Source organism: Mastomys coucha, unplaced genomic scaffold (assembly GCF_008632895.1).
Source record: "Mastomys coucha isolate ucsf_1 unplaced genomic scaffold, UCSF_Mcou_1 pScaffold2, whole genome shotgun sequence".
In the NCBI taxonomy this organism is placed as follows: Eukaryota; Metazoa; Chordata; class Mammalia; order Rodentia; family Muridae; genus Mastomys; species Mastomys coucha.
Genome location: NW_022196902.1, coordinates 295,694 through 305,693, shown reverse-complemented (window position 1 = coordinate 305,693; position 10,000 = coordinate 295,694). Strand labels below are relative to the sequence as shown.

The 10,000-nt window shown below is 43.6% G+C and overlaps 2 protein-coding genes across 5 annotated transcripts in view; one reads left to right on the top strand and one right to left on the bottom strand.

Moving 5' to 3' along the window:
- Nucleotides 1-3,504, top strand: part of Ginm1 (glycoprotein integral membrane 1) — a 12,868-nt gene extending 9,364 nt beyond the window's left edge. For both annotated transcript variants that reach the window (XM_031380347.1, XM_031380346.1), the window contains exons 7-8: nt 777-940; nt 2,838-3,504. In XM_031380347.1, the coding sequence (XP_031236207.1) occupies nt 777-940; nt 2,838-2,949 (276 nt within the window). In that variant the 3' untranslated portion in view covers nt 2,950-3,504. The remainder of the gene's footprint in view (nt 1-776; nt 941-2,837) is intronic.
- Nucleotides 3,505-7,157: 3,653 nt separating this feature from the next.
- Nucleotides 7,158-10,000, bottom strand: part of Katna1 (katanin catalytic subunit A1) — a 38,283-nt gene continuing 35,440 nt past the window's right edge. For 2 of the 3 annotated variants that reach the window (XM_031380338.1, XM_031380337.1), the window contains 2 exons: nt 9,444-9,570; nt 7,158-7,529 (listed from right to left, as the gene is read on the bottom strand). In XM_031380338.1, coding sequence (XP_031236198.1) covers nt 7,331-7,529; nt 9,444-9,570 — 326 coding nt within the window. In that variant the 3' untranslated portion in view covers nt 7,158-7,330. The remainder of the gene's footprint in view (nt 7,530-9,443; nt 9,571-10,000) is intronic. The other variant, XM_031380339.1, reaches the window with a different exon arrangement.

Below are 10,000 nucleotides of genomic sequence, written 5' to 3'. Positions count from 1 at the left end.
GTAGAGCCAGTTCTCCGCCAAACTACCTGATCTGGAACATGTAACCATGACACCCACCCCGAGAGGTCTATAGCAATCAGTCGCAGTAGCATAAAAACCTGGACTTCCCCATGCTAATGAGGTATCTAGATAGGTCCCCAGTCTTCAGCCAATGAGCTTTCTTTCCTGGGCATTCCTTTCCACAAACGGTATTTAATCCCTGGTTTACCCTGAATAAGGTGTGTATATTCACATTCGGCATCAAATAAAACAATTTGGACAAGCAAGAACCATTCCCTTCATCAGGGATCACCATGGGCCTTTCTCATAAAGAGCCACATATGCCTAAATGTCTTGGAGAAGCCTTTCTCTCTGCACTCCAGACTCTCAGCACTCACTAGGAACCAAACTAGTTTCTGCCCCATCCCTCCAAGTAACTGCCCTGAGGGGAAGTGCTTCAGGGCAAGTGTAGACCCATGGGACCCCCATTTCCAACTCTCAGCGGTACTCAGCGGTGCCTGGGTACACAGGAGACTGGGAACCACGGCAGTTGTCCCAGACCCCGCTGTTTCTCACCCAAGAAAACAGACCGATGACCCCATTACAGACTGTTGTAGGGGGGTGGCAGAACACAACAGACTGTGTTCTGCTCACTCCCAACTCCCTGAGTGTGCCAGCCGTTCCCCAGTGGCAAGGCAGGCACACAGCTCCGAAAAGAGAGGCTCCATCTCAAAAGAAAACAGAAATTTAAATTTTAGCTCATGGAACAGGCCTTTCTAACCAAAAGCCATTGCCAGGTCATGTGCCAGTGGATGGAGAAGTTGAGGAGGGCACTGTGTCGGTTCTGGAGCAGCGTGTTCCCCGTGCTCTTCATGTTTCTCAACGTCATGGTGGTTGGAGTTCTGGGAGCAGCAGGAGTCATAGCGCTGTTAAAGCTGCTTTTCCCGGTGTGTGAGAACAAGTAAGTACCAGAGTTTCGAGACATCACTGATCTTAACTACTAGAAAGGCAGTTGTTTCACTGTTTGTTGTGGTAGAAAGTATTATATAGTACAAAGAGTAGAGATCGGGTCAGACAGTGAGAGAAAAAACTTTTTCTAGCCCATTTTTCAACTTTAATGGAATTAAAATGTATTTGTGTACTACTTGAGATCACCGTACTTTCAGAGATGGAACCATGAACAGAGATTTGCTGGGTCTCCTAAGGGCAGAGAATGAACAGGAAAACTAGAAAGTGCTGTGTGATTAGAGCCAATGAGACCCACACCAACTAGTCTCAACTCCGGAGTATCAGTTTAGTCGATGTCAGAAGACCAGTGGGGTTTTCCCCTTGGCACCATGGAGGGGACAAAAAAAAGCACCAACATTCTCTTACCATTTGTGAGGGATAGGGTCTCCTGTGGCCCTGACTGGCTCTGAACTTGTCCATGTAGCTGAGGATGGCTTTGGCCTTCTGATCTTCCTACCTCCACCTTTGAAGTGCTGGGATTATTGGTGTATGCCAACGAGCCTGGCTGGACACTGAGTGTTCTTGATTTCATTTGATACTTGTAGCCACTGGCAAACAGGTTTGTTGATTCCACTCCATTCTTAATTACTCAGCTCTCACATTATAGGTCATGGGGTTCATTGCTGAATGGCTAAGAAGGAGTTAAAGTGGCCACAGAATTCCGAGGGCAAGAGGCAGAGAGCCTGTATAGTCAGTCAGTGCCTGCTGTTAGATTTCAGTACAGTCCATCAGCTGTTCAGACACTGGCCACGCTGCCAGCATACAGTGCTGGCCCTAGACACAGTGGGCCTGAGAATGGCAGTTCCATTAGGTCTGGTCCGGCAGGAACACAGTGAGGAGCACCAGTTAATCCTGGTACCCAGAAGACTGCCTAGTTTGTGGATGCTGCCATCCAGTCTTGGGTACCTGCTCTTTCTTTTGTTCAGTTTGGGTGTTTTTAGATGAGCCTTCATATGCAGACCAGGCTGGCTCTGAATTCATGAATGACCCTCTAGCCTGTGCCTCCTGAGTACTGAGATTCTAGGTGTGAGCCACCACCCCTGGCTTATCCATGGTACAAGTGAGGGGCTGCACCGTCCATGGGTTTGGGGGCTTGGTAACTGCTGGCTTGCTTTCTCTAATATGCTTTTAGGCCCATTTGGTAGGTTAGAAGTTTAATTAAAGAAATTAAACTTATTTAACTCTGTCATCAGCTTTTGCATCATGGCCTATGTTCAACAGCTGGTGGGGGCTGTTGGCAGAGCAAGAGGGAGAGTCACTGTGTCAGCATTTGTCACCCAAAATGAAGCAAACTGCGCATTGAATAATAAAAATGGACTGTTTTAGAGCAGGATGCAACTTGAAAGCTGCTGTTGTATGCCATACAGAGTAACAGAACACGTAGCCTGACACATATATAGGCAGCTTACTTGATTTGAAACTGGCCTCAGTTGCTGTTTTAATGGGAGAAATCTGGAAAAGGTAACATAGGATCTTGGGTTCAAGATGAAAACCCATTGTGTGGTCAGGGTTGTGTCTCGGTGGACAGTCTGGACAGCTGCCTGGGCTTTGCTTTCACCAGCCTACAGCAGTCCAGGGCAATGCCAGCTCTTGCCTCTCACCTACAGCAGTCCAGAGCAACACCAGCTCTTGCCTTGAAGGTTTATGCTTTCCTTCATGTAGGGCCAGGCAGTGTCTGTTTCCTTCTAGTCACTGAGTGTTTTTGCTTAAAGAGAACTTGGAGCCAAGGTCTGTACAAACTTTATAAGCCATGAGAAGGAAGGAGGTCTGTAGCCTTGAAGAAGTATTGTTATCTCCCAGCCTACTGGAGATGTGGGATGATGGCAGTAATGACTTATTTTGCATTTCAGAGGAATTCTTCAGGTGGATAAAATGCATGGGATCTCTGTGGTACCTATCATCTTATACCCAGACGGCTCTGAGAAAACAGCAGAAAAACTTACAGATAAAGTGGATATTTAAAACACCATCTCCAATCATGGACTCTATTGTCTATTGTCCCCAGACTTGCCATGTGAATACCATTTTATTTAAATCATTAATCAGTTTATACAAAGAAATTGCCAAATGCCCAAGACCTTTACAGCTAGCTGCCTTTTCAGCGTGAGGTTACAGCTCACTCATTCCACGCATGGCTGGCTGTTCAGAAGATAATTACTAAGGAAAGCTTAAATGGAAAGGAGATGACTGAGAAATAACCAACCTGAAAGAAGTGAGACAAAGCCAAGTGCCAAGAACTCCCAGGTGCCTTTGCTGCAGAAATTGTATCTATTTGATTACTATTGTAAGATTTTATAAGAAGCACTTTATGAAATTCTAATTTAAAAGCTAGAGAACTTAACACTTACTTTTTTTACTCAGTACAATGTGCCTTTATATCACATACATGACTCAGTATAAAAATCACTGAAGTGTATCATGATTTGTGTCTGTACCAAAACTTGTTACCTTGAATGCACCAGGATTTATAATAGTGACATGGTCTCACTCTAAAATAAACTTTTTTTTTTTAAAGAATTGCTTTATTTTTAATTATGTGCATGGGGGAGAGAGTTTGTGTACATGAGTAAAAATGCCTGTTGAGGCCAAAGAGGGCACTGGATCTCCTGCAGCTGGAGCTGCAGATTGGTTGTGAGCTGTCTGTCTTGGGCATTGAGAACCACACTCAAGTTGTGTGTAAGAGCAGGAAGAACTCTTAACCACTGAGCTATCACTCCAGCCCTCACTGAATAGGATAGATGCTGGAGGATGGCTTGGGTAACCGTGCATTCAGACATCTGGTTGTGGTCCAGGGTCCAAACACAATGGCATGGTCAACTATTTCCAGTCTCTTATGTTATGTAAAAATTGCTGTCCATCACCCCTGATTGGTTAATAAAAGAGCTGATCAGCCAGTTAGCTGGGCAGAAGAGAAGAGGGTGGGACTAAGGATTCCAGGGGCATAGCGGAGTCCCAGAGAGACCAAAGTGGAAAGAGAGTAGAAAACCAGGGGAAGGTGTGGAGAGGCTAGGACGAGAGAGCAGCCATGAGGAGACACATGGACCAGAGCAAACCAGGGCAAGCAAGGCCAGATGGCAAGTGATGGGGCTCAGAACCTGCCCAGCTTAGGCTTAATAAAAATACTAAGTCTTGGGGCTGGTGAGATGGCTCAGTAAGAGAACTGACTGCTCTTCCAGAGGTCCTGAGTTCGAATCCCAACAACCACATGGTGGCTCACAACCATCCGTGATGAGATCTGACGCCCTCTTCTGGTGTGTCTGAAGACAGCTACAATGTACTTATTTATAATAAAAAAAAAAAAAAAAAAAAAAAAAAATTGGGGCCTGAGAAAGCTGGGTTGACCAGAGCAAGCAGATGTCCTAAAATTCAGTTCCCAGTAACCACATGAGGGCTCACGACCATCTGTACAGCTACAGTGTATTCATATACATAGAATGAAGAAATAAATCTTTAAAAAAAGAAAAAAAATACTAAGTCTTTGTGTCTTTATTTTTAGGACCTGAGATGGGCTAGAGCAGGTGTAGAAACACCCTGCAGGAACAAATGGGGCATAGAAACCTCACCAAAGAGTCGCATTTACAGATAAAAGTATGGCTGTTTGAATTAAAGTTTATGTAATTGAGGATCACCTGTAAGTGGTGTAGCATATAGGTTCTAACATTCACATGGCTCAGCTCTCTCTCGAAGTTAACGTCAAGGAATAAAGGCTATGGCCTGTCTTCTGGTTCTGAGCACAGTACATTTATAAGCATGTTTCATCCTGTTTCTTCTCTGTCACTCAGAATTGCTTATTTCAACAGTGTTATCTGACACACACAACACATTTATTCCACATGGTATTTTTTTTAATTCTGTTTCATTTAAAGAGTTTTGAAAGTAGAGCAGCACATCTGTAGTCCCAGGACTTAATGACATGATGGAAGACCTCACTAGGCCACAGTGAGACTGAGTCAGGGTTTTGGTTGTAACCCATTGTAAAAACATGGCCCAAGAAAGTACTTCTTGTTTTGACTTTTCTACCAATAGTAGGGAATTGAACCCATGAATGCCAGGAAACCACTGTACTGCAGAGCTACAGGCCCAGGAAAGCATTGCACTGCTGAGCTACAAGCCCAGGAAAGCACTGCACTGCTGAGCTACAGGCCCAGGAAAGCACTGCACTGCTGAGCTACAGGCCCAGGAAAGCACTGCACTGCTGAGCTACAGGCCCAAGAAAGCATTGCACTGCTGAGCTACAGGCCCAGGAAAGCACTGCACTACTGTTATTGCCCAGGCCTGCTGGGCAGGAAGTTTAACAAGTATGACAGTAAAGTTGAATCTTGTTGGGTTTTGATCATTTTTGTGTGTAGTCCAGGCTGGTCTTAAGACTCAGCATGACCTTGATCATGGATTCTCCTGCATGCTGGGATGACAGGTAACACTATGCTTGGTTGCATGCAAAGCTGAAATCAAACTTAGGGCATCATGCATGCTAGGCAAGAATTCTCTCAATGTGACGTACCCCTAGCCCCAGCTGGATTGTTTTCTTGTTGTTGTTTTCAAGACAGGGTTTCTCAGTGTAGCCTGACTGTCCTGGAACTCACTCTGTAGGGCAAGCTAGTCTAGAACTAGAGAACAACCTGCCTTTGCTTCCCAAGTGCTGGCATTAAAGGTGTGAGCCACCACTGTCCGGCTTAGCCGGTACCCACTAGTATCAGCTTGTCTTTGCTGATTCCGTGAACTGTTAGACAAAGCACCAGTTCCAATTCCAAGTGACGGCAGTGACTTATGTCGTACACTAACCACACGTGTCATACATTAGCCACATATTCAGATTCTAGTGAGATTTACTATGGTTTCCTTCCTCCCCGTAAGACATGTGACCACAGCCCTGTACTGAATTTACCTGTGTTTATTTTCTCTTCTGCTGCTAAGATGGTAAGTGTCCCCTCCCAACAATGTCTATGTACGAGTACTCACAAGGGCCATTAGAGAGCATGCAATTCCTTGGAAAAGGAGCTTCCTAACTTGAGTGCTGAGAATCAAACCCAGACTCTACAAGGGCAGCAAGTTCTCTTTAACCACAAAGCCATATCTCCAACGCCAAATACATTACTTTCTTCTCAGTGGAAATAGAACCCAAGCTTTATACTATTACCTGTGTTTGCGTGCGTGTGTGTGTGTGTGCGTGCATGCGTATGCGTATGTGTGTGTACATGAGTGTGTGCACACGTGCACGCATGTGCGTAGAGGCCAAACATCAGCCACTGGTGGTGTTCCTTGAGGTTGCATTTATCTTTTTTGACATAAGGTCTCTCAATGGACTAGGCTCATCCAGTAGGCCAGGCTGGCTAGCCAGAAAGGCCCGGGGCTCTGCCCATCTCCACTTTCCACAGTAGGACTACAAGCACATACCACTAAGCCCAGCCTTTTTTTTTTAAAAGTCTGGGTGCTGGAGACCTAATTCAGAGCCTCGCGCTGGCAAGACAAGCACCTCCTAGCCCCATGACATTAACGTTCACTACACTCACTAGCCTTTATTTGTGCCATTACTTGTCTCAGTTTTAATGCTTATTGTGAATGTGAGTAAATGGGTTGATCAGTCTGCCTAAAGGATGATACACAACGTAAGTATAAGAATACTACTAGCACTATACAGCCTTTTTCAAAGGCAGAATAAAGTCATTTAAACCAGGAATGGTGACGCAATCTCTAATACACATGGGAGCAGCAGCGGACTTTCAAACAATCAAATTATTCCGAAAATACTGTATTTTTGCCATACCTCTTTTAAATGAACATTAAAATGAAGAGTCCTAAATTTTTTTACTAAAGATTTTTAATTGTGTGTATATGTGTGTGTGTGTGTGTGTGTATCTAAGGATCTCAGAGGCACCGTATCCCCCTGAAGCTACCCTACATGGCTACTGGGAACTGAACAGAACATTTCGCACTCTTTAAACCACGGAGCCAATCTCTCTAGCCCCAAGAGTCCTAGCCTTCCTCCGAGAGAAAGAAAAGCTACCATGATACTAGCTGAGAAGGAAGATACACTAGGTCTAGCTACGCTTTAACTAGCCACACGTGTGAGTGTTCACTAGTTTTCTGTTATTACCATAGAACGGCAGCAACAAGCAGTGGGGGAGGGGCTGTACTTAGCACAAGTCAAGCAGTGCTAAATTGAAACAATGTGCAGCTTAAAAAATATTCTTTATTCAGAACCAAACAGAATTTTCAAATCACACCATTATGAAAGTTTAAAAAAATATACCACTCAATGCACTGAAATTCTACATTTAATTATTTTTGAAAGACGTAAGGCAGATTTCTCACAATTTACATGTGAGAGTATATGAGAATATAGCTAGCATGATCCAAACTCAACTATCCATTTCTCGTATCTTTCAATGTCTGCAGCTGATACTGATTTAGAAATCTTCTTTAAAGCCATTTCAAAATCCTCCATGGTGGTAGGCATGTGCATTTCTTCTCTTGAAAGGTTCCGGATTTCTTCTGGGGTTAGACCCTCAATACGTCGTCTCATGGCCATCAAGGATGCATCCCTAGGTTTTAAATTTTTAAAAAAGCCCAAAGTGTTACTTCAAAAACAAAAAAGCAAAACAAAAGCAAAGCAAAGCAAAAAAAAAAAAAAACTAACCCCCCAAAAAAAACCAAAAACAAAACAAAAAAACCAGAAACCTGTTAATTCTCTAAGATCTTATACACATTATAAGCATTCATAATACATTAAACCTTACACTGGAAAATAAGAGCTACTTTTAGCTGCTTTTTAGCAATACATCTTCCACAATGAAATAAGTATAATTTATTCACTTCAGTATAAATGCTGACTGTTGTACAGTCCAAGACTTAAGTAAAAAGGTACAATTAATTAACCTGTAGTAGGTCTAGTGAGATGGTTCAATGGTTAGGAGCACTGGCTGCTCTCCCAGAGGTCCTGAGTTCAATTCCCAGTACCACATGGTGGCTCATGACCATCTATAAAGGGATCTGATGCCCTCTTTTGGCATGCAGGTTTACATGCAGCAGAGTACTCATACATTTAAAAAAAAAAAAAAAGAAGAATAACAGGTATGGGCTGGAGAGATGGCTCAGTGGTTTGTTTTTGTATTTTTTAAGATTTATTTATTATATATAATCACACTGTAGCTGTCTTCAGATGCATCAGAAGAGAGCGTCAGATCTCATTATGGGTGGTTGTGAGCCACCATGTGGTTGCTGGGATTTGAACTCATGACCTTCCGAAGAGCAGTTGGTATTCTTCCCCGCTGAGCCATCTCACCAGCCCGGCTCAGTGGTTAAAAGCACTGACTGCTCTTCAGAAGGTCCTGAATTCAAATCCCAGCAACCACATGGTGGCTCACAACCATCTGTAGTGAGATCTGATGCCCTCTTCTGGTGTGTCTGAAGACAGCTACAGTGTACTTTGATGTAATAATAAGTAGAATCTTTACAAAAAAAAAACAAAACAAAAACCAGGTATTCAGCATGGAAACAGAAAGGAATGTTAGCTATAAAATTAAACATTTTCTTCAGATAGAGGAAAATCAGGTCAAGCAGAGTTTCTCTGTTCCCTCTGTTACAGGAACTTTACATCAAGCATGTCTTTTATAAGCTGGGCAGTGAAGTATACACCTGGGAAGCAGAGGTAGGCAGATCTTTGAATTAGAGTCCAGCCTGGTCTACAAAGTTACAAAAGCCAGGGCTACGCTCTTTAAGAAAGAGTTTCATGTAGCCCAGGCTGACCTCAAATTGGCGGTGCTCCAGGGATGACTTGTACTTCTGATTGTCCTGCCTCCACGTCCTGAGTGCTAGGATTATAGTTCGCCACCACCTTATGTGGTACTAAGGACCAAATACAGCCAACTGCTTCATGCATGCTAAGCAAGTATTCTACCACCCGAGTCACATGCCCCATTCTTTGACCAAGTTTGTCCTTAACTGCAGTCATCATGTATACATAGGGGCAGTAACTTCATTTGTATATAACATCTCTGACCCTCATGTTCTTCGTGTGCAGTCAAGCCCCTAGGACTCAGGTTAGGCCTATGCCTTGCTGAGCCAACTGGACAGAGTCTTATCCAGTCACATTTAGGACACAGCGACTGAAAACGAATCTGCATTCCCGCATCACGAGTACATGAAGCACACTTCAGTGGATTCCCACCCAACAATGCAGAGAAATAATACTTCTTGAACTTGTAGCTTTCAAATGAACTGTGGACCATCATATGTAATATCATGCCAACACTTACCACTAACTTCAAACTAACTTGCAACCATAAATATATTGTAGTGTAAAGTGGGGCTCTTCATGTTTTACAGTGCTTGGGATCAAACTCACAGCTTCACATGCTAGGCAAATACTCTACAAATGAGCTATAGGCCTTGGCCAATGTAGGCCACCTGCCTTAATATAATATAAACACTTACAAAATTGTGAGAGAAATACACACCTGCATACATTGGTGATGTCTGCACCCGAGTAGCCTTCCATGTTTTCTGCTATGCTCGCAAGGTTAACATCATCAGCCAATTCCAGCTCCCGTAGACTTATTCTTAACAGTTCTTCCCTACCTTTTGCTAATGGGAGAAACACATTTGAAAATGTATGCTTTCAATGGGAACAGAATACTGTTTATCTTGCTCAAGCCTACTTTCTGATATAGTTTTAAAGATGATCTCATAATGTAGCTTAGGCTGGCCTTGAATCCCGCTTCAGTCAGAGAGCTGATTTACAGGCATAAGCCACCATGTGCACCTCAAGCCCACGGAGTACCAAGAATTGTTTTCCAAGCCTTGGAGCAAGCACACTTATGATGTTATCAAGGCTTCCAGGTGTAGCCGAATAGCTACACAAGGAAAGAGTATGTGCCTGCCTCTTCAAGGAAGGCGAGTATCAAATTTTAAATCATAAAAAAACTACTTGATAGCTGGGTGGTGGCGGCATACGCCTTTAATCCCAGCACTTGGGAGGCAGAAGCAGGTGGATTTCTGAGTTCGAGGCCAGCCT